Raw genomic sequence first — 24845 nt, 5'->3', positions numbered from 1 at the left:
TGTAATTAGTGAAGTAAAAAAATTAATTATGCTAGTAAAATAAGGGTACTAACAATTTAAATACAACAACACAGAAACCGCATGCTTATGTTACATTATAAGATCAAGGAATGATGCCCAAATAAGCTGTCGCATCACTTTCCACAACCACTTTATTGTTTTTTCTTCCTATGTTCATTATACCTTCCCTACATATAACTGTTCCTGATACTCCCAATTTGAAATGTTTTATTTCAAGTAATGAGTAAGCACTGAGCTATTCAGCAACCCTCTACTTTTAATTTTCCTATGTTCTTCTCACATATGTATGGCTACAAAGTGTCCAGGTGTCAAGATATAGCTTGGATTTCCCCCTCCCCAAAAAAAAAAAAGACATTCAGAGCCTCTGTATTGACAACCAAAGTCTAGGAGAACACCCTCCTTCTGGCACACCGTTACAGTGCTTTTCTCCAGTGCAGGAACAACTGTTTCTTCATCAATGCCATTCAACAACACACAAACTGGCATCTTTCCCAGAAAATAAATATGCCTTCTATATAAGACATATGGCTTCTTCTAGCCTAAGGAGTAACAGCCTCAAGGATGCTCTCACGCACAGCTTCTTCTGTAGAAGTACATCTTGCCTAACAAGGCATGGAAATGAGTGACGACTTCCCCTTCATCCATATACATTTCCAATGTACTTACTTTCTCAAATCCCAGCTCACATGTTGAATTAGAGGCCTGCTGAAAAGCTTCCATCTGTTCTTGTTCATCATGCGCATCCCACAATACATCACCAAAAACTTCTTCTTCAGGAGCAATGGACTCTTCCTTACTACCCAACTCCTTGCCTTCTAGTTCTGTCATTTCACACCCCAATATATCCTAAGTAAAAAGAAAATTACATGGAGAAAACTGCAACTATAGTTCTTAACAGTGCAGGCACATTTGGTGTTATTCTCAATTTCACTGTATGTGAGTGCAGCTCTAACATCAATATGCTCGTTTCCTTTTAGGCTAGCAGAGAACATAAATAAATGAGCGATTAGATGAAACCAAGTTAACTCTGAATGCACAGGTCTCAAGACATGGGTTTTTGTCTTCTCACCACAAAGAAGGATAAACAGAGAATGGACTATGCAATCTTTCCTTATCCTTTGATATGGATGAAGAGAAATTAAAAGAGAATTTTGGTCACAAATAGATCCTCTTCTCCTGTTATTTCTGTTTCTGTCCATAAAAGCACTGCTCAGTTTGGGGTTTTATCTACACTTGCAGATTTCTTTGCTTGCCAGATATTAATGATAAAACACAAAAGGATCCTTTGAATTACATCTAAGTAGCATATAGTAATCACACTGACATCACTGAAGATCATAAATCAGAGAAGAAACAGAAAAAGCTGAAATGCATTGTGTACTCTACCTGTTTAATTAGTTTTTCCACACATTTATAGATTTCATATGTTCCTTCCTCCACACTTCCAATATGATCAATCATCTGAAAAAAGTAAATGGCAAAGCATGACACAACTCTGAACCCAACTGGGAACAGTATTTAGGACTTCCAACAAAAACATTTTGGAAGACATTTTAATTCCATTCTGTTGCATTCCTTAAGTAGGATTCACTTTGCCTAAGCTTTTAAAAGTTGGGCATCTAGTTTCAGCTGTTCTCAGCAGTTCTCTCTGTAGAGGGAAATAAATGGCAACTGATCTATTTCCAGATGGGAGGAATCTCTCTGCAGGTACACTTCTTTCTCTTAGCATTTAGCTAGGGACCTTCAATAAGTAACTTTGCCATTTAAATAGCTCAACACAGGTGAGAAATTCTATCCATATAGCATAGGGATTTTTTTCAGTGAAAATGCAGTGGCTCTTTTTCTCCCCTGCTAATGAAGATTTCCTAACATTCATAAATTTCAGCTTCATCAATCTGCTCATACAATGAGCATCCAGAGCAATGAGCGTAATGCAGTTTCTCCTAAAATCTGGGACTACTAGCACTCGATGTTGTTTACAGCAGGAAAGTAAACCTTTTAAAATTCAACAGTCTTCAAAATCCCATACCTTTGCTTTGTTCCTGTAAGAAATTTGCTCGATTAACTGTTGCACTGAGAGTGAACTGACTCTGCCATCTTCCTTTCTGTGGTAAATTAGCCGGGGTTTTTCTTCTGGATTTCTCAAGAAGGCTTCTTCACAGTCCTCCAACAAACAACTAGATTGGAAATCAGCATTCTTGTGCTATATTACACTGCTGTAGTAAACAGTTCAATCAACACAAGCTCTGAAGATGGGTTTCACTGCAAAATCTAATTCAAAAGTCATATCTATTTGCAACAAAGGGCAAGCAAATATTTCAGCAGAGAATTTAAGATAAACTCTGAAGCAAGGAACAGCTAAGAGAAATTTATGCTACTTGTACCAAAACCATTAGAACCATTTATTAATTTTAAAAATTATTGCTTTGTAAATTAAAAGTTTATCTTCCTGTCATACCAACACGCAGAGTGAAAGGTAATTGCCTTGCATGGAAAGAATGCAAATTCACAGATGATTAATAAGCATCATATATATGCTCTGCCGTCACTTATTTGAAGGCTCTGTTCTATTCTTTGACCTTTTTAGGAAAAGTCCTTTAGTGTTTGTCAGATGTAGGATGGTCTTTTAATTTATAGTAGTTGAAAACTCAAAAGCACTTTGTATTTATTTACGTGAATGATATCCATGTATGTCATTCCCAGCAATCTACTGCTGTTCCACAGAAGCAACTATACAGCTTGAGGACGCTGACGATAGCAGACAGGATCTCTCAAATATTATGTTCTTTATATGAGCACTACAATTTTCATCAAAGTTTTTCGAAGAGAAACTTTCTAAGTGAATACTGTTGGCAGGAATACTCCTTCGTGTTATTTTTTCTCTTGTGTATTTCATTCTCAAACACTTGTGACCTACATACATAAAACTGGGTTATTTGGCAACAGTATCCCCTTGGAGTATCAATATACTCTCAGCAGCTGACATTATCTTTCTAAGAGCATAAATGTATGGCAGCTCTAGTCTGATTCCTCTATGAAAATAAATCAACATCTTCTATGGTACCTGGCTGTTCCCTGAAGCACTCCACTGTTCTAAATCTTAGCTACTACTATCTTAAACCAGACATTAATTCTCTGCAGACAGATGTTTTATTTACAGAAACAGGAGGTCTGGTTAATACAAGAGCTGTAATAATACAACAGTATTTGAAATGCCTAGAGTTCAAAACCTACCCCTAATATGAAACAATGCGTACCAGTATTATCAGATTTTTGCATTCATACAGATGTTTTGGAATGACCACTCTGTGATTCTTAATATTTGTCTTTTCTATTCCCCTTTTCTCTCTTCTCCAGCAAAAGGACACCCCTCCCTCCTCCAAACATCAAAAACAAACTCTGACCAAAATTCCCAAATGCATAACAGAAACAGTCCTAACACAATTCTAAAAGTATTCCTAGTTTGGTGCTTTTCATTTCCTAAGTCATGTTTCTTCTTCTAGAAGGTCAGGAAATTACTCATTGAAAAAACAGAAAACATTGCATCACCATTTGTCATAAAACATCATGACTTCAGTAAATTAAGCCGTAGAAAGCTAGCATAAGGTACCACACAGGGGAGCCATGAAATCAGTCAAAAAATAGCCAAAGATAAAAAATAATATATGACAGAATAAAATCAACATACTACAGACAGGTGTAAGGCTTGATAAGCAACTGAAAAACACTGAGGACATTCACACCAGCCATCTTGAATTCCTAAGACTCCAGCAATATGCATGACAGACAGCTGCTCTTAGAAAGCAAACATTTCCATATTATGAAGACATCTTTCATGCTGTATTTTAAGAGAATCTGTAGCCACAAGAAAAAGGAAATGATACAAAGCTGATATATTCTTTTAACTGTCTGCCCTAGCAAACCTAAAGTTTGAAGGAATATTTCTTAGAAGATACTAGCTTAGGAAATGTACTGAGCAAAGCATCACATACATTTTCATAAGTTATGCTTTCTGCATAAATTACCAGTTTCCATTTGCTTTACCAGTCTGGAAAATACTTACCTTGGCAAAGTTAAATGCAGGAGCAAAATGACTAATGAACTTTTATCAATTTCCCATTTTCTTACATCCTTAAGAGGCCTTTCATTTTCTGCTGAAAAATTAACAACTTGAAAGAAGTACCCCATTGTTTCACAGATTGTTCGAAGTTTTGGTGAGTAGTTCTGAAAGCAAAGTTGAATAATGGTACTTTATTACTAAATCTGCATAGCACTAAGGACCTACTAGATAAATCTCAGTTTCTTTTCTCTATGCAGTTTCTTCCTCTAAAATCTTGACAATACTTTCACTGACTTCACTGAAATCAGGCTACACCTACTAGAAGTTTCAAGAAATATCAGATAAATTTCTGAGTAAGTATCACAGTGGAAACAAAACAGCATATAAGTTAGTGTAAGTTTATGATGTACTCACTCTAATGAAGATGTCCACTTCTAGTTGAGTCTCATCAGTACTAATAATAAAACATCTTACTGTGTTACTCCACAGAGAGTGGGAAAACAGAGGAGTAACCTGTAACAAACTGGCGACAGCAGCATCCCAATCATCTGCCAATGAAAAAAAAGACCAAAATGAAGTCTAGAGATCTTCCTATCTGATTACACTGCGTAACAGATAACTCATCACCTCTTAACATTATAAGTGTTTAACATTTTTACTCAAATATTTTAATTTTATAATTTTAATTTAGAGAACCCATATCATCTGATAATGTCATATAATTTGATAATGTGGCAAAACAACAGTGTTAAATATATTCATATTATCATTAAAATGCTATTTCCTTTAAATAGGATTGATGAGATGTATCCACAAAATCAAGTTGGTAGTTGTAAAATAAGTAAAAATATGCAAGAATAATAAAATCACTCATATTTGAATTTTTTTTTTTTTTCACTCCAGATCTACATGTATTTCAATTAGACCACACAAATAAATGACAGCAAAACATTATGGAACTTCCCCTTCTTGAGATAAAGTACATTGCTTTCTGTAGTACTGTATGTTAACTCCCTATAGAAACAATGAATTTTAAAACTTCCTTAAGTTTTTCATTTTGTGCCCGGTCATTCTTTCAAGCTAGGAATAGGTTCCCCTTTCAGTACTACATGGCATGATGAAAGGCTTAGTGTATCAAGCTGGAGCCATCACAGAGCAGACCCTCCCCTCCCACTCTGCAGACACAGACTTCTGAATCAGAGCCCAAAGGATTGAAGAAAAAAGGGAGAAACTGCCAGCAAAGTCAACTACATGCAGGAGGGATTCCAGGGCCAGGGCAACAGTGAGGGAAAACAGAGTACCAGAAGACAATTTACAAGAGGCCATTTGGAAACAAAGTTCAAAAGCAACAATTACTGATAACAAAATATCTAACACCAATTCAAATAACAATACATGCATCCTAGTCTTGCAATCAGATTTCCATGAATGGCCCCCTAAACAGACTCAAACCCCATGCAAATCCAATGAAAAAAACAGGGATATAGTTTATTCTAATACAAACGTAACATTCATACTTGGGAAGTAGAAAATTTGAATAAAAATGGGAAAAAGAATGCCAGCAGATATTGAAAGAAAGATCACTATCTTTCTTAGTCAACATAAGCAACAAAATTTGTTTACTCACAGTGAAGGACTATTCACTGCTGTTTGCTAAAATCACTGCTGCACATATCATAGTCACCAAATATATTAAACATAACTTAACATGTACACCTACAGATTCCTTTTATTTTCACAAAGAATTCCAAATAACCTTTTAGTCAAATTACCCAAGAATGGACAGCAAAGGAGCTAAGAAAGCATAAGAATGGATAGAAAAATTACATAGACACATATAACGCCATCAGAACAAACCACCATTACTTACCTCTGTTTATATTTGCAAATGGTCCCTCAACATCTATAGAGCTATGAGCAAATTCAGGCCCTCTGAAAGACTGCTGAAGTTGCATCATACTACCCATGGACGGCTCACTTCCCAAAGCTCCTCCATTCCAGTATTCAGATTGTGCCCCAGTAGCTAAGAATTGGAAAAAAAAACCAACCGAAACATCTTCACTGTCACTAAACAAGGTAAAATATCAGTCTTAAATACTCCAGCTGAAACCTACTGCCACAAGCCACTGATGATAATTTTTTTCTGCTTTAGCAAATTTGCTCACACCTTTGTGTGCTGTAGTTCTAAGTGGGTGCTAGTCCAAAGTTAATGAGAAGCTATGCTGCTAAAGGATGAGGTTATTTGCTAATATTTATTATTAGGTGGATCACTTACATCTGTTGGGTTCAAATGCTGACTTGGATTACTAATCAAGAAAACAGTTCACGGTATTGCTGCAGTCATTTGTACACATCCTGACAACGTTTATTCGAGAATGTTCCAGCACTGGAAACAGCGTAAAGAGGCTGTAGGTCAGGGCTGAAATATATTCTCTGTGCTGTGTGGAAGAGCTTTCACAGTATCTCTTTGAAATATGCTTGGATTACACTTCTGCCAATCAATATACAACTTTCAAGACACTAAATAACTCTTCCATGGAGAAAATCAGGAAATTGAAAAATACTTAGAAAAAGGTAAGAAGGGAAGAATGAATTAAAAAACTAATTTAACGCAAAAAATGACAGAAAACATATAAAAGAAAACAAGACTATTAGTACGACTAAAGTTCATCAAATGCATAATCACTATGCAAAAAGCCAATCACTGCATTTTGAAACATTTCTACTTTTAAAAACTGCATATTTATACTCCTGCCAAGATGTGACAGTTGATATATCTCAATAAGCAAAACAAAGGTTAAGCAACAGCACATGCAAGCAGTTTTTCCTCAGTAACCCTTCACGGTGGCCATCCTTAAGAGTGTTAAGGTGCTGTCTGCTAAAATTATTGCTCTATTTTGAACCAGATACAAAGTCAGAGAACTGATCATATACCTATCTGAATCCTTCCCATATTATCAAATACCTCTTACAGCATATACAAGGTTTTGTCATTAAGCTTGCTAGGGCTTCTCTTTCAAAAACTTCTTCAATAAAATTACTCTTTTTGGTCAGTTCATGTTTGTTAAATATGCAACTCTGCTATTCTGAAAAGTACAGCAGATGAGACTGGCCCACTTCATCACCACAGACAGTAAGCCTATCTAAGGGGTGCTTTTTGGATCCTTTCAAACATGATCTCTCAGATCTAGAATCAGAAAACTCAAAAAAGGCTAGAAAACTCAGAATTGTTCATGGAACAATTAAAAAAAAATGTTCAAGTCACTGTGTCTAGATAGCGCTTTATTTTCTTCATCTCTTCATTTTTAAGGCCTGAAATGTGGGGTTCCTAAAATCTAAACTATGTTTGTAAAGTCAACTGCTTTTATCCTTTAAACTATTTTACATTGCTTTTCGACCTGGATTAATAAACCTTTTTTTTTCAAAAGAACATAAGTATTTGTCTTGTGCTTTACTATGCAGAGACTTCAGTCATGTTCCAACACAAAATGCTCACCAGTAACATCTGTACAATTGTCATCAGAATCAGATTCTTCAGGATCAAACACTTGGATCCCTTGGGCTTGGAGTCTCTGAAGTTTTGCTTCCAGCTCTCGTTTGGCCCTCAGTAAGTCCTGAATCTCATTTTCTTTAGTTTCTCTAAAAATCTAGAGGCAGGATAGAAAAAACCAAAAACTAAACCAAACCAAACCATAAATCTTTTGAAATTTAGTATCAGTTCCTACGCTCACATTATGTGCTTTCAACTGGAAAAATAAATTTCTAGCATTCATTTAGCAGGCAAAGGCATGAAAATGTGAACAAGAAGCCATCAGGAACCTATAAATGAGCAGGGAAATATAGTTTAAAATGATCTATTTTTAAAATATTACCATCTTAAACCATAACATTCTGTTCTGAAAGTTAGAAGTCTGCATTAGTATGCGAAGTTCATTAACAATGGCAAGTAAATTTCTTCATCTTTTCAAGTTTATAGTCTTCTAAAATCACAACATGTAATAGTTTTTTTCAAAGGTTCCATTTTACTCTTCCATGTATTTTGATTCTTGCAGGTATTTTTTTACACTTACATGTAATCTTGTATTTAATTTTGATTGTTGTGAACTTTAAATTCCATAAGATAAAATGTGATCAAGCATCTCTACTTGTCCTGTTTGTAAAATATTACCATCACAGGGGGAAGAAAACACGAACCTAGATTTAAATAGAGATATGAAATCTTCAAGTCTCATTTTCTTAAATAAGGTCAAAACCAATCCTCTTTTTATATATCTACCAAACATTAACACCTGTTACAATTAAAGATATCAAGAATCTCAAAAATAGTGCAATATCAGGACCTATTGCCCTATTTTGGGTAGTAGAAGTATCACCATCTGCAGCAGGGGAAAAGCAGAAGCATAAGCTTGGCCTTTCAAATAATCCCTCCAGAAAGTGTGAAGACTTTTAACAGGCAATCATGTTTTAGCAGCCAAAAGAGATGAACCAATACACACTTTTATTTAATATAAGCTAGAAGTGTTAAACATTACAATGCTATATATAAAATTCATGCAGAAATAATGGAACTCTGTGTTTATACATTCCATCAGCATGTGTCAGCTTGCAGTCCGTGTTTTCTTGCCACTCTCAAATATGAATATACTCCTGTGTTGATGCATCACTGCATATCCTTTTAATATTTAACAAGTTATTTTCTATTTTTTCCTCTTAGTTTTATGGAGGAGTTTTGGTAGGATTATCTAGAAGGAAATAAGCAGCCACAGTTCTTTTTTTTTTTTTTTTTTTTTAAGAAGGAGAGGTCCTCATGAAAACTATTGGAGAAGAGTTCATTGGGGGAATGTGACCAAGTAACATTATCTTTTTTTTGGCGATTTTCTCAGGAAAAGTCAAGCCATACCTTGAATTGCCTTTTGACCTTGTCTCGATCATGTTCAAAAGTAGCGGCTCTCTCCATGGCTTGGTATTTAGCTTCTAGTGCACTTTCCTTCTCTCTAAGTATTTTCTGGTAAGTTTTCTGCAGTGCCTGAAAACATTTAATACACCATTTTTAGGAGCAAAAGCAAGCGCTGATAAAAAATTTTAGATTACTTTTCAATTAGTGGAAATCAAGTCTGAATACAACGTTATCCCATCACCCTACACCTCTCTCCTTGCTCTAAACACCGGCTACGCATCGCATGGTCCCCATTCCTAGAGGCACAGCTTGACCGAACCCTGATGGCGCTCACCAGGATAGCACTGGGGCATGCACCATTTCCCCAGCACCCTGCCTTCCCTGGGAAGAAAAACTTATCGCACTTGTCACCTCCCCACCACAGCCTTCCTGGGAAGCGGGACGGGCCCTTCGCAGCCTCACGCGTGAGGGCCCCGCTTCGCCGCTCAGCCCCCTCCTCCAAGAGGGCAGTGGAAGCTACCTGTAGCTCAGCGCGCAGCCGCTTGTTTTCCCTGTCCAGTTTGGCCTCCTTCTTCACCATGGAGGCCACTTCGTTGTTCTTGCTGACACGGAATATCTCATACTCCTTCTTCAGGCGCTCGTACTCGGCCATGCACTCCAGCTCCTGTACCGAGGCAGTCGACTTGAAGCTGGCCCCGATGAGGCCGCCGGGCCGCGAGGCCCCAACGCGCCGCAGGGAGCCGCGCAGCAGCCGGGCCTTGGGCTTCACCTCCACCGGGATCTCACAGGCCTCGCCGCCGCCGCCGCCGTACGTGTCCTCGATCACCTCCCCGACCCCGCCCGCCGGGCTCACCAGGGACGACGCCGTCCCCATGGCCGGGGGACGCCGCAGCCGCACCCGCTGCCGGAGGAGGGGGGCGCTTTAACACCAAGGGAAGGGGCCGGTGCCTTCGGCGGGCCCTGACGGCGGGGACATGCCTAAGACGAGCGCTCCCGGAGGCGGCTGCTTCCCGCCCCGGTCAGCGCCCCTCACCACTCCCCCGGCTCAGCCGAGCCGCCGGGTCCTCCGAGCCCGTGGGCCATGGTCCGCTCCTTGCGGCGGCCGGACGAGGAAGGGAGGGCGGGAAGAAGCCGCCCTGCGGGCCGCCTCCCTCCCTCTTCCCCTCCCGGGCCGCTCCAGCAGCGCTCTCCGGGACGGGGCGGGAGGGGGAGCATGAAGCGCCCCTGAAGGCCGGGGAAAGGCGGGGCCGCGGCGGACGATAGTGGTGAGTGGGAGGGGCCTGGCTGCGGCCGAAGGGCGGGAATGTGCTCCTCTCAGGAAAAGTGAAGGATTTTTAGGTTTTTGCTTTTAAAAACAGGAGGTAACCTGTGGGCACAGCAAACCCTCCTATTCCCACTGGCACTATCTCAGTGTGTGCTGGGGAAGCCTCAGCCCTGCCGGGCCCTGCCGCCTGGCCGGGCAGCATCAGCCAAAAAAGTGTCCATTTTCTTCTCAGAGAGCAGGGGCCAACAGGGTTCATCACCTGCTCCAAAGCCCGCAGGTTGCACCGCACCCCGGGCTGGTCTACACATTTGTAACGCCAGGTTCTCTTCGGCCAAGCGGGCTTGCAGGTTGTGCCACAAGGTTTTGTGTGGTAGAGACCTTGTGGGGGAATTATCTCTCACCACCCTAAAATAGTGACTTTTGAGACCAGTTGGCACGCTCCAAAGAAGAACCGAGAAGAGATGGTGGTGGGTCTACCAAGAAGTAAGTGCTGGGTAATGGTGCTGGGTCACACCTGAGTTCAGTCCCTGCACCTTGTGCTGCCTCCTGGCCTTGTCTGAAACTTGTCAGTTCTCTCTTTGAAGACCTTCCCCTTTCAGGAATAAGGCAGTCCTAGATTATCTACACCTTAAATTATCCTTATGCCATTTCCCTCTCTGCCTCTTCACAAACCCCTGTCTGGTTCCTTCACCCATCCTGAGAATCTTGGAGGAGCAGATTCCCAAGGATGAGGAGAATGCCTGTTTGTTCCCAGATCTCAGAACCTGCCCTACCATTGGTGTGAAAAAACAAAAATGTTACTACTTTAAAGCAGATTTTACCTCACATATGTGCCAGGTCTGTTAGCCATTTCATCTTAACAGTAGGAAAAACAATATCTTAGAAATGTCTTTCCAATTATACATCCCTGAATTTCAGAATCTATTGGAGGGGAAAATTACTTTTGTGTACAACAGAGAAAAGGTGACGTTTTATTTCCCTGAGTAAAAACTCTGGGGTTTGGGAATATGTGTGTGCTGTTTGCCCTAACTTTACCCCTTTGTTTTCATGAGGAAAAAATAATTTCTTGTCTGAATATAATTTATGGTTACATTGGTGATCTATTCCAGTTAAGCTCCTTTTCAGTGAAAAAGATGGATACAGAATGTGACAATTGTGGGATGAGAAAGGGTGCTACTATGTTTTCCCTAAAATTGACAATAACATAGCCTGCACAGTATTCAGTGATTCAGCAAATGAGCCTGTAATTCTGTAACAAAGCAAGGCTCTTCATTTCTTCATTTGCATGTTGGTATCAGGCTGTTTCTCCACTTCACTGCTGTTTAAGCTCTGGGAATAATTAAAAATCCGTTCATGCTAGTGCTTGAACTGAATTGTTCTCGTATTCTGAGTTCGTGAAAGTCAAAATCTCCAAGCTTTAAGCCTAGAATAAAAAATGTAGTATTGTAAGAGCTCCAGGATTCCTTCTAATAATCCACTTGACATTAACAAATAGATTGGAAGAACTGTAGATGCTGTTTCTCTAATGCTGCCTCTGGGTGCATTACAGAATTTTTATGGATAGTAGAGACCATATTAACACAACTCTTTCTAAGCAGAAAAATTACACTGCTTCCCTGTTGCTTCATGGATTGGTTTTGCTAATGTTTAGAGATTAGAATAGCTTGCTTCAACATCTAATTTGTAAACTAACAAAGATTGCTTTAAATCACTGATTAGGACAATTCAAAAAGTAATCCAACTGTTTATTGCACAGATGTTGGAAACAGTGTCTCAGAATATCTGAGGATGAGTTGTCTTAACTTTCAAAAATGAATTGACCCAGAAAATTGATCACTGGAGAAAACATCAAGTTCTTTAAAAATTGCCTTGTCATGTTACATTACTTTTTTAAGCTTCAGCTGGAGCAGCCTAATTCTTAGTCCTTTGGGGATGTTGATGCTGGGTGAATTGTGCCATAAAGTTCTTCAGTCAGTGAAGACATTTGGGATACTTGAGCAGCTTCATATTTAACGTTGCTATTACTTACCTAATTTAGAAAGATTAAGACAATCCATGTATGAGAGGTAGTGGGTTAACCCTGGTCAGCAACTAAACACCCACCAGTCATTCACTCACTACCCCAGTCCAGCGGGATGGGGAAGAGAACTGGAAGACCAAAAGTGAGAAAAACTTGTGGGTCAAGACAAAGACAGTTTAATTAGTGAAGGAAAGAGAGAAAAGAAAAAAGAGAAACCATCAAGTGATGCAGAGGTGTTCACGCACCACCTCCTACCAGCAGACTGATGCCCAGCCAGTCTCCGGAGAATAGCTACTTTGGAAAGTCTACCCCTGAGTTTTATTGCTGAGCATCACATTATATGGCATGGAATACCCTTTTGCCCAGTTCAGATCAACTGTCCTGGCTGTGTCCCCTCCTAACCTTTTTCCCACCCCCAGCCTAATTGCTGGCAGGCAGAGTGAGAAGCAGAAAGGGCCCTGAGGCTGTGCAAGCTGTGCTCTGCAATAGCTAAAACATTGGTGTGTTATCAACACTGTTTTAGTCACAAATCTAAAACACAGCACCATACAGGCTGCTGTGAAGAAAATTAGCTCTATCTCAGCCAGGCACAGTACAGATGTACTGGTCAAATGAAGAGCTGTACTTTGTAAAGCTTCTTCAGCTGTAACAGAACCAGACTACTTTCCATCCCTGAATCTGCATAATGAGGAATACAGTACATTGGCTGGTCTTCTGACAGATTTACTCTTCTATCTACGCCTTCGGGGTCAGTATGCAATCTACACTCCTGATCCGCAATGGACCAACTACTCTGCCAATGTTCTGCTCTTACTGAGACTATGTGGGGTTTTTGTTGTGTGTGTTAGAAGCCCATGGACTTTTGTGCTTTATGGCATAGACAATTTTGTGCATACATTCTAAATACTTTATTTGCTGTTACTTACAATCTGCTGGGCTACAGTTTAAAAACATTTAGGTGGCATCTATAGGGGTATTGCTTTTGTTCTTTGATATGTACACTATATTGCTACATGATTTATTGTTGAAGTTTCTTATTCTTGACTTTATTTCATTTTAGGAGTCGTTCGTGACTGTTAAACAAAATCTATGGATCTAAGGATCTGCCCCATAGAAAAAAATACAGCTACAGGAACTGGCCCTCTGAAAGAAGGTTGGTTTTTTTGCATGCATTATTAGGCTCAGCTCCAAGTTAGCAGATGTTCATTCTGTAAAGTAATATATCTGATATGTAATTACCTATGTATTCCTGTAAAATTTAGTGTACAAGGTCAGGATAGAGCAAGATAAGAGGAAGCTGAGGAAGATTTGAAGATGATAGGTTGCCACAGATTGACTACCCATTAGAATCATAGAATCATAGAATTTTTAAGATTGGAAAGACCTCTAGGATCATCAAGTCCAACCGTCAACCCAACACCACCATGTCTATTAGACCATGTCCCAAAGTGCCATGCCTACACACTTTTTGAACACCTCCAGGGACGGTGACTCCACCACCTCTCCGGGGAGCCTGTTCCAATGTCTGACCACCCTTTTAGTGAAGAAATTTTTCCTAATATCCAACCTAAACCTCCCCTGGAGCAATTTGAGGCCATTTCCTCTTGTCCTATCACTTGTTGCTTGGGAGAAGAGACCAACACCCACCTGGCTACAACCCCCTTTCAGGTAGTTGTAGAGAGTGGTAAGGTCTCCCCTCAGCCTCCTCTTCTCCAGACTAAACAACCCCAGTTCCCTCAGCTGCTCCTCATAAGACTTGTTCTCCAGACCCTTCACCAGCTTTGTTGCCCTTCTCTGGACACGTTCCAGCACCTCAATGTCCTTCTTGTAGTGAGGGGGCCAAAACTGAACACAGTATTCAAGGTGCAGCCTCACTGGAGCCAAGTGCAGGGGGATAGTCACTTCCCTACTCCTGCTGGCCACACTATTCCTGATGCAATCCAGGATGCTGTTGGCCTTCTTGGCCACCTGGGCACACTGCTGGCTCATATTTAGCTGGCTGTCAACCAGCACCCCCAGGTCCTTTTCTGCCAGGCAGCTTTCCAGCCACTCTTCCCGAAGCCTGTAGCATTGCCTGGAGTTGTTGTGATTGAAGTGCAGGACCTGGCACTTGGCCTTATTAAACCTTATACAGTTGGCCTTGGCCCATCAATCCAGCTGTCCAAATTTCTCTCTAGAGCCTTCCTACGCTCAAGCAGATCGATGCTCCCTCCCAACTTAGTGTCATCTGCAAATTTACTGAGGGTGCGCTCGATCCCCTCATCCAGATCATTGATAAAGATATTAAACAAGACCGGCCCCAAGACTGAGCCCTGGAGAACACTGCTTGTGACCAGCCACCAACTGGATTTAACTCTGTTCACCACTACTCTCTGGGCTCGGCCTTCCAGCCAGTTTTTTACCCAGCGAAGAGTGCACCCGTCTTAAAATAAGAGTTGCTGTGATTAGAATGAATGTTGATAATGACCTGAAAGCAGAAGATGCTTTAAATCAAAGACAGCTGAACAAACTTCTACATGACATCCTTTGTGTTAACTCAGATGCTGGAGTGACTTTTAAGGTTATATACCACAGGCATAAGCAAAATGCGTTAGAAGCCCTTCATAAATCACTATTAAATTGTTTGTGCCTGCACTGAATCAAGTTGATAATATTTTATGATCTCATTTATTATTCAAAAATATTTGTGTCTGATGGAACATGATTAAGAGAGTTCTACTGAGGACATGCAGTGAACAGATGTAATATGGTAATTTTTAAAAGATTAGTTTTTTCCTGGATTATATATGATTCTACTTCCCTCTTTTTAGTGATAATGAAGACCTTGCTCTAAAAGGTTGCTTGCTATTGAGCTGTTCTTTATTAACTTGTTGGCTTGCCCCTATACTCTACCCTGTGTAGGAATCACAAACCTGAATAAGCCAAATGACTGATCTACTTATTCAGCTTCTTTCTTTTACATAACATGAGGCCTTATGTAAAACACAATGAAGTCAGAAGAGAATTTTTCAGTTGAGATGATCTGTTCTGAATCTGGTACTCTAGTTGTTCCATAAAAGCCTGAAACTGCCAGATCTTATCTCTGAGCATGAGCATGAGAATTACTTTGTTGCCTCTGCCTTGTGACACCTGCGTTTCATTTATCTGCAGGAAGGGCATCTGCCTTTGTCCACCTCTGAGACCTTCGTGCTAAGCAGCAGCAGTTCCAGGATTCACTAGCAGCTCTGACTGGTGTGTAGGGTTCTGGAGCTGTGTGCAGCTGAGGGAATATCTGCTAGAGGGTGGGGAGGTAGAGGTCTTCTTCCCTTTTTCATGTGACCCAGCATGGCTGGGGCTATATCCATCATTATGACTGGCTTGCACAGTCTCTGTGACCTGACATGAAATTCCATAACTGGGGTTCAAGTAATTAGAGGTGTGGTAAGTGTGTATAGGAGACAGAGTAACTAAGAAACTGATTACAGTTCAGCATTAGCTCAACAAGTTGGATGTTTACATTCATAAGCAAGCCTTGGTCATAAACTTAAGTTTTAGAAGCAGGACTGTACAATTGAAGTCTGAAGAAATGTGCTGAAAATCCCATCTAAAGTCTTAAGATAATTTATTTCTGTAGCATGTTTATGAGAGTCTCTAATGCATCTGCTTTTTCTTTTCAAAATAAAAGTAATACAACATACAGGTGGTTAATTGTAAACTGGCTAACAAATTCAACCTTGGGGCATAGTTCTAAGTTCAAATAGCTATTGAACTTACTATGTTTCACTAAGTAACTTTATTACAGTCTGTCAAGCTGAGATCATAATCTTCTTTCAAAAATCCATTTGCTGAGAGACCTGAAAATTACCCAGAGCAGAGATGATGAAAGTCATAATGAAGAAGAGGGCATCTACTTTTAAATGCTCCCATAACTTTATATGTCATAGCTCTTCACCACTAGAGGACAGCAAGATCTCAGGAAAATGGGGTTGTGTGAGGAGGTGGGAGAAAAGGCGAGAAATTGCTTACGCAAGAATTAAGAAAGTATTAGTTCACAAGTACATGCTTCTAGCTATAATCAGACTTCTTGAAGAATTGAGACAGTTTTGAAGGATATTTCAAGACAAAATACAGAGGAGACAGATAAATAAAAGCTGAAGTTTTGATGTAGTGGTTTGCCTATCAGTCATAGATAATGTTATTTGGAAAGCACAATGCTAACTAGTTTTGAGAGCCATATATTCTCAATGTTTGCATTAAATTAATAGGTAGTTTTATATCGATTTCAGTAAGAATAGGGCTTTGCTTTGTAATCTTAAATAACTGGTAGGTGTTCTGATTTTTGATGAAGGAATTAGATACCCTTATGTAGGAAGGTTGTTACAGTCTGTTATTTAGAATGGAAATAATAGTCTGAAACCATTGGAAAGGAATCTTCTGTCTCCACACCTATCTATTACTTTAACCATATTTATGTTTGTAAATTGAAATGCAAGGACTCATTAAATGTTTCAACATAAGCTATAGGAAATGGATTCAGAACAATGCAATTCATAATCAGACCCAGATTTTTCACCTTCATGGTTTCAGTATGTCAGACAAGATAAACTTCTTTAATCTTTATGGCAAGTCACTCGGTGACATTTCTCAATTAAAAGTTCAAAAGAGGCTTTGAAGCGACCTTAGTTTGTCATAAGGCTGCATTGAGTTTGAACTGAAAATTCCACAAGGAGTTATAATCCTAGCAAGAAGAGAGCTCTTGAACATCCATTTTATCATCACTGAATCATCACTGAACTGAGAAGGACATCTTAGATTTTGCAGTCTCATGGTCATTTCATTCCAGGCCAAATGGATTAATACAGTGTGTGGTCACAATGCTGAGGAACAACTAATCTTTTCACCAGAAAAGTGAGGTGAAAGGGTGAGGAAGTGTCCAAATAAACAGCAAAACTGAGTGGTGTTCCTCAGGGGTTGGTATTGGGACTGGTGCTGTTTGTTTAACATCTTTATCAGCATCATGGACAGTGGGATTGAGTGCATCCTCAGCAAGTTTGCCATCAACACCAAGCTATGTGGTGCAGTTGATGTGCTAGAGGGAAGGGATGCCATCCAGAGGGACCTTGAAAGGCTTGAGAGGTGGGCCCGTGCAAACCTCGTGAAGTTCAACAAGGCCCAGTGCAAGGTCCTACATGTGAGTTGGGGCAATCCCAGACATGGATACAGGCTGGGCAGAGAATGGATTGAGAGCAGCCCTGAGGAGAAGGGCTTGGGAGTGTTGGTGAACAAGAAGCTCAATGTGACCCGGCAATGTGTACTTGCAGCCCAGAAAGCCAACCGTATGCTGGGCTGCATCAAGAGAAGCGTGACCAGCAGGTGGAGGGAAATGATTCTCCCTCTCTATTCCACTCTTGTGAGACCCCACCTGGAGTACTGCATCTAGCTCTGGGGCCCCCAACATAAGAAAGGCATGGAGCTGTTGGAGCGAGTCCAGAGGAGGGCCATGAAGCTGATCAGAGGGCTGGAGCACCTCTCCTATGAGGACAGGCTGAGAGACTTGGGGTTGTTCAGCCTGGAGAAAAGAAGGCTCAGGGGAGATCTAATTGCGGCTTACCAGTTTCTGAAGGGGGCCTACAAGAAAGGCTGGAGAGGGACTGTTTACAAGGGCACGTAGTGATAGGACAAGGGGTAATGGCTTTAAACTAAAAGAGAGTAGATTTACATCAGATATAAGGAAAATATTCTTCACTATAAGGGTGAGGCACTGGAACAGGTTGCCCAGAGAGGTTGTGGATGGCCCATCCCTGGAAGTGTTCAAGGCCAGGTTGGATGGGGCTTTGGGCAACCTAGTATAGTGAAGGTGTCCCTGCCCGTGGCAGGGGGGTTGGAACTAGGTGATCTTTAAGGTCCCTTCCAAACCAAACCATTCTGTGATTCTGTGATATGAATGACAAGCAATTGCTGTTGCTGTGCTTTTTACTGCATCAGCCTAGAGCCACAAAACTACAATGGTGCATAACGAGGGATGAATAAAGATGATATGTGCTGAAGATTGCACCTAATAATTTTTAAGATCACATAAGACTGCTCTTTACAAAACCTTCCTGTGCTAGTGGGAATGTGAAATTCAATAGGACCCAAGTGAAATTTCCTGAGTACTTTCATGTTGTATTGTTCAGACCCAGAACATCTGCCTTCTTGGCAGAGCTGAGTGTCCCAATAGCTTATCCTGATCTGGATTTGCAAATTAGGCATCCTAAATCTGAACAAAATTTTCTGCAAAAACATGTGGAAATGCTGCTGCCACCCAATATGAAAGATTGATACCTGAGTGGGTTCACTGGCTTCTTTAGCCTGCAGCAATTAGATCCTGCATCTTTTGTTTCCCAGAAGGGAGCCCTTACCAAGAGGCTGTAGGGATGAGTGGGCTCAGACCTTCTGCAACTCTCTGGTGAGACCTAATATGTCATGCAGCAGAGAGTGCATCATTATGGGGCCAGAAATAAAGAACTATAAGGATTGTGATTCTCTAATTCAGTGATTAGGACTCCTCCTCTCTTCCAGCAAGCTAAAAAAAAAAAAACCCAAAAAAGAAGCCTTCTATCTCCAGATGTACTCAGCTATAGCCAGATGAAGTTGAAATGAACTCTTATTTCATTTTAGATGTCTAACTCAGGGAGGCACCTGAGATTGCAAGAGTGATCAGGTATAAAACATAGCCATTCTTCATCATTCCTTTAGGTAGCTATCATCTCCATCTTTCAGTATTCTGTCTGTGGTCAAGTGTGACTCTCCCCCTGTAGTGTCTAGAGAAGTCAGACATTTAAAGTCATGGTTTGCACCATCAGGGCAAAGAGGCTTAAGATTTTGGTGTGACAATACCAGAAGATGCCATACCTAAGTCACTTTCTAGAACAACCTTTATTCAATGATTCAGATGGCTGCAGTTCACTAAGGTATCAATTTAGCAATATCCTTAGTCATGCCTAATCTGTAATCATCAGTATTTACTTTGATATCCAAGGGGCTGATCCCTTCCTGCCATTTTTTTCTTGTGGTTGGTGTCACTCTCTTATTTTCATGCATAAGCAATTTTGCTTTCAGGAGCTATAAGGACAGTCACGTAGATTTTTTTCTGACTTGATCAAATGCAGAAGAAATTATGTTCATATCCTGTGAGAAGAAGGTTGTTCAGAAATCCTCATGTTGCTAGGCTAGTGGTAGAAGTGCCAACCGAGGCATGGCATGTGGGATGCTGAATCCCAGGTTTAAGAAGATAAATACTAGAAAGCTTCCCAGAAGTTCTTAGCATGTACATTTGGAACTCTGATTTCAGCTCTGAATGGGTCCCTTTAAAGGCTTGGATGGTCTGAACTCCTGCCTTCCACAGGAATGCCCTTTTTATCTAACTGAAAATTAAATACTAAGTTTCTATAGTTTTCAACGGATCCCTCCAGTTTTAATTGTGTAGCTAGAATTGCTCAGAGGTGCTGCTGTATTTTATTATTTGTCCTGCTGAACAGGATATAATTTCCAGAAATTAATCTGGATAGTGTGGAAATTGCTGAAATGAATGAAGAATCTTAAGTATTTTCCATTGAGTTCATGTTATTAGAAAGAGCACATAGTTACTTCTGTGCTAAATTAATTCTGCATGTATGAGCTGAATCTGACAACCACAAGATGTAGAATTTTATCCCTAAACTGTTATGTGGCATATTTGTGGAGTCAGTTTATATAGTTTCCAAAAAAACTTCTTGGGCTATTGGGCTAGCAGGTTTTTTTAGCACTTCATTGTTTACTGTGTATAAATTCTATATATGAGACATGTATTGAAATGAAATGATGTTTCTTTTTTTATAACTGCAGCAGACTCTGAATGTCCTGAGGCTATAACTGACTGGCACACAGTGAGATTAGATAACCATTGCATAATAGGAATGGCTGAAAAACAGTGGAGCTGCATATACTCCTTTAAACATATCCCATTTAAAAAGTATGATTTGAATCAAGAAAGGCTTTGTGGTCAGATATATATTAAATTAAGTTACAGCTTATTTAAACACACTGAAGCTATGTTGTGGAATTGCTGAAATTAGAACAATGGGCTGTAATATGGGAAAAGGTCTAGTTAATTTTTCTCTGAAACATGCGAGGCATGCCATTACAGTAACTCTTCTGGGAGTACTTTAGATTGAAGGTGTAAAGGTCTGTGATTACATTCCAGGTCCGTGCCACAACTCATCTTACTTCAGGAGTTGTGTAGCAATGAACTGTGACCAGAGAGAATGGGAGGAAGGGAAAAAGACTTGTATGTAGTGCATACGGCAGAAATGTGCACTTGTGGAGTTTTTCATGGTATGTTAATTGGTACCTTGTGTCTCCACATTTGGAGTGGCTTCAGTTTATGAGTTGTGAATATATATAGGTATCTGCAAACAGAGCATATTCAGTATTGGATAGGAAATGTGGTTGTGATCTTATGAGCTTCTGGAAGTCTGGGACTGGGGAGTATCTCTACAGTGTCAAGTGGTACAAGTTCTTATCAGGTAGGTCCTACTGGTTGTTGTATAGCAAGACATGCTGAAGATTGGCCACTGTGCACATGCTAATCAGCTCCACTGTGCCTGTACACTGAGTTTGATGTTGTAGGAAGTGTCAACTCAATAGACGTCTGTTGTACAGATTATCAAGTTTGGGCCCCTCACTACAAGAAGGACATTGAGGTGCTGGAACGTGTCCAAAGAACAACAAAGCTGGTGAAGGGTCTAGAGCACAAGTCTTATGAGGAGCAGCTGAGGGAACTGGGGTTGTTTAGCCTGGAGAAAAGGAGGCTTGGGGAGACTTTCTCACTCTCTGCAACTACCTGAAAGGAGGTTGTGGTGAGGTGGGTGTTGGTCTTTTCTCCCAAGTAACAAGAGACAGGATAAGAAGAAATGGCCTCCAGTTGCACCCAGGGATGTTTAGATTGGATGTTAGGAACAATTTCTTCACTGAAAGTGTTGTCAAGCCTTGGAAGAGGCTGCCCAGGGGAGTGGTTGAGTCACCGTCCCTGGAGGTATTGAAAAGACCTTTAGATGTGGTCCTTAGGGAAATGGTTTAGTGGCGGTCTTGGCAGTGTTAGGTTAACGGTTGGACTTGATGATCTTGAAGGTCTTTTCTGACCTAAATGATTCTATGATTCTATCTGCTCAAGTGCAGTGGATCTGATCCGTATGAAACATACTGGATTTACAGAGCATGCTCTACAAGCTGCAGTGTGTCCGTAGTACTTGTGTCTGGGAAATATGACAACTCCATTTTTACATAGCAATTCTATTTGTATGTGCTGCGTAGCTGGAGCCACAGCTTCTCTGCAGAACACATATAGAGGCATTTCACAACTGTATAAGATACTACAAGTAGACATTACTGAAAATGTCTTGAAGACTTCAAAAGAAGGGACATACTGCAAAATTGTTACTTCATTTCTGAAAAGTTGTTTGCCATACTGTCCTTTTCCTTTCACAAACTCATTTTTTCTCCCTCCCAGGCTTCATTCCCATCCCATTCCACCTTTCACCATCTTTCAGTGCATGCCAAAGGAATTGTAAGACAACCAGATAGCTACTAGCAGAGCCTCTTCACTCCTGCTCAAGTACAAGCGTTGCAACAGCCAGGTTTTTCTCTGCATTGCTTTAGGTATTGCTCTGTGCCACAAGTCTAACTGCTGTCTGTGCTTCATCCCCTTAGCTCCTAATTCAGTCTTCTCTCTCTTTTTTTTTTTTTTTTTTTTGTTAAAAAAAAACCCCACAACTGTGCTGTGTGAAGAGACATCACGTATGGTAAAGGAAGGGGAAAAAGATAAGAGATATCTTTTTGGCTTGAGGTCAACATAGATGAAAATATCTTCTGGCAACCGGAAGACTGCAATCTCTTATTATCTTCTCTGTGGCAGGAAGCAAGCACAGGTGCTACGAATCACTGGGAAAAGACAATGCAAAGTGCTTGGTGTGAGGTACAATCTTTAATACCTGCTGCTATCTCAAGTACATTAGAAAGCTATCTTTGCAGTCACAAGGGCTAAACTGCTTTTATAAAGCCTCTGCTCTGCATAAAGAAAGCAAGCTGCAATGAGAAAAGAGACCTAACTCCCCAGAGCCGTTTCTAACAATAACGAGGCAGGCAAAGTCTTTTCTGCATTTTTCTACTTGTTTTTTAAAGACCTTTTATATTGACGTCAAAGGGAAAATATGCTATAAAACACTTTTTCAACATATTTATAAACAGCAAATTGTCACTTTATTCTTAAACAAGGTAAATATAGCCATGAAATGCATAGATCAGACCTGTCAAAAAACACACTGCCTTTGAATCAGAAGAAACATTTCACACTGCATCTTCAAAACAATTTTACTAGAATTCTATCTGGCAATGAGACTAGTCTTGGAAACTGTAACCCTACCCTAGCTTTAAATTGTTAAATGTCAGAGCTGGGCTTATGTTCACAATGGAACTAAATGATGAACAGCACCAATTGAATGACCTTTATTGAGTAAACAATTTGTTGCAGTCTCTGGTGAAGCTTTTCCATTGACATGACTTTAGATTAGGTGATACGTTAGAATAAACACTACTGATATCTAACAGTAAGGGAAACATTCAAAATATTACTTTATTTCCCTATCCTCCCTAAAGCCTGTCACTTCATTCTCATGCACCTGCTAAAGAAAAGCCCAAGGCTACTTGAAACATTCAGAGTTTTCTTTGAAAATTAATCTACATGGAAGAAAAATTGAGAATAAGAGCAACCCCTGTTCTTCCTACTGCACTTATATTGTGTACACAGATGATGGAAGAAACGAATTGAAATCTCTGGGTTAAGGGCCAGCTTGTGTCAGGAACTCAGGTAGCAATGAGTTTTTCTTTTCCCCCACTATACCTGAGTAGCTTGCAAGTGAACTGGGCACAAATGCTTTGAGTATTATGACTTTGCTTTGGGTATCTTGACAGTGCATCCTCAGTAGATCAGGAGCACTGAGGTGGGTATTCATATCTAGTAAACAGCAAACTCAGGTGCTTGGTTTCAGAAACAAATCTCTCCAAATTCCTTCCACTGGCAACATGGCAGCGCCTTTTGGGAATTGCATTCCAGGGTCCTTAGCCATGTTCTCTGCAGGATGTGCTAAGGAAATGAGGCTGTGTGTCCTCCTCCTGTTGCAGGGCATGGTATTAACCAGAGTAACTTGCTACCCTGGAGAGATGCTGCAGTGTTTGGATTCATCTTTTTTGAAAGCCAACATGTCTGTGGTCAGCCTGCAACACAGAATGGTGTTTAAATGGCATGATTGGTTTTTCTGAGCATAGGCGATTGTATGTTCCATATGAAGTGTCTCCTTAGGTACCAGGCACTTTCAGAAGGGTGTGAAAGCAGAATACCAGCCTAAGAATACAGCTCACAGACAAATGATAAGAGCACAGATGGGATGCAGTGCCTGAAGCCCACAGGGAATGAGCAACAGAATTGAGCATGCCTTTTCTTTGATGATGGTTGGGTAGAGACTATGTGCTTGGTAGCGGGTTCTGATTTTGTATTTCAGTGCAGTCATGTGAATTTTGATGAGGTTTGAGGAGCTACCTATTTAGTTAGTCACACCTTAGGGAAATTTTCATACACTAAATGTTTGAGTCTTGCTCTCATAGCATGTTTCTATTGTCATCATGGGAGAAGAATTGGAGTCTTCTTTTGTCAGTTATTTAAAACTCATGAAAAACGGATATAGTAAGCAATCAGGTCTGTGCTAAAAAGTTCCCCTCTCCAATTCTGTGCTAATAAATGGGGAATTTACTTATATCCATGACAAATTCAACAAAGTAATCAGCCCTTGTGTGTGGTACATAAATTATTTCTTTGTCAGCTTGAAACCTATCAGTAAGTTTATCAGGTAAAGACAATTAGTTTAGACATGTTCACGCTTCTGATATTAATCTAGCTGTTTAACTACTTTTATAGTTTTGCTCTTAATTAGCTGTCATTTGCATAATTTATGGTCTAGTTTTTCAAAGCATAGAATTCTGTACATTGGGCCCCATCTATCTTCCTTTTAAGTTTTGCTACAGAAAACTTAAGAATGAAGAGGATCAAATCATATTAATGTGTAAACCTACACATAGTGATTGACTGAAAAAGTAGTATATATCCCCTGCAAACCAATATTGTCACTTTGCAGGATTCCAGCTGTGTGGAAAGGACATGAAATTGTTCGATTGATTTTTCCAGTAAGTGATGCATGTATATTTGCTTAACAGAGACATCTAATGTTCATCTAAAATAAGCTGTGCAAGACTTGGTATATTTGGCAGGATGCTTGTCAGTGTTCAAGGTCATGTGGCTGGGTGACCTGCCAGAGCTCTCAGAACAGCTGAGGTATTACAAGAGGACAAAAGGATGGTAAGAGCAGGAGGCTGCAGGGGAGCCAAGGTGGAAGTAGGAGCCTGCCCTGGGGCAACACATTTGGATGTAAGTGAGGAGGTGAGAAGTGGATATTAACAGAGCTTTATGCAGCTACACTTCCATATGGTTAAGCAGCTGTGTGCTTGCTCCGCTCAAAAACATGTTTTCCTATTA

General features: G+C 40.3%; 1 protein-coding gene across 1 annotated transcript in view; it reads right to left on the bottom strand.

Annotated features, from left to right (window-relative positions):
• The window catches only part of NPHP3 (nephrocystin 3), a 28394-nt gene extending 18189 nt beyond the window's left edge, over window positions 1-10205 (bottom strand). The window contains exons 1-9 of the mRNA XM_010308591.2: window positions 9499-10205; window positions 8982-9107; window positions 7578-7728; window positions 5952-6104; window positions 4496-4629; window positions 4085-4245; window positions 2051-2198; window positions 1408-1482; window positions 688-867 (exon numbers count right to left, since the gene is read on the bottom strand). Of these exons, the coding sequence (XP_010306893.2) occupies window positions 688-867; window positions 1408-1482; window positions 2051-2198; window positions 4085-4245; window positions 4496-4629; window positions 5952-6104; window positions 7578-7728; window positions 8982-9107; window positions 9499-9852 (1482 nt within the window). The 5' untranslated portion in view covers window positions 9853-10205. The remainder of the gene's footprint in view (window positions 1-687; window positions 868-1407; window positions 1483-2050; window positions 2199-4084; window positions 4246-4495; window positions 4630-5951; window positions 6105-7577; window positions 7729-8981; window positions 9108-9498) is intronic.
• Between the last annotated feature and the right edge of the window lie 14640 nt (window positions 10206-24845).

This window comes from Balearica regulorum, chromosome 2, assembly GCF_011004875.1.
Source record: "Balearica regulorum gibbericeps isolate bBalReg1 chromosome 2, bBalReg1.pri, whole genome shotgun sequence".
Lineage (NCBI taxonomy): Eukaryota > Metazoa > Chordata > Aves > Gruiformes > Gruidae > Balearica > Balearica regulorum.
This window is presented reverse-complemented; position numbering and strand designations above follow the sequence as displayed.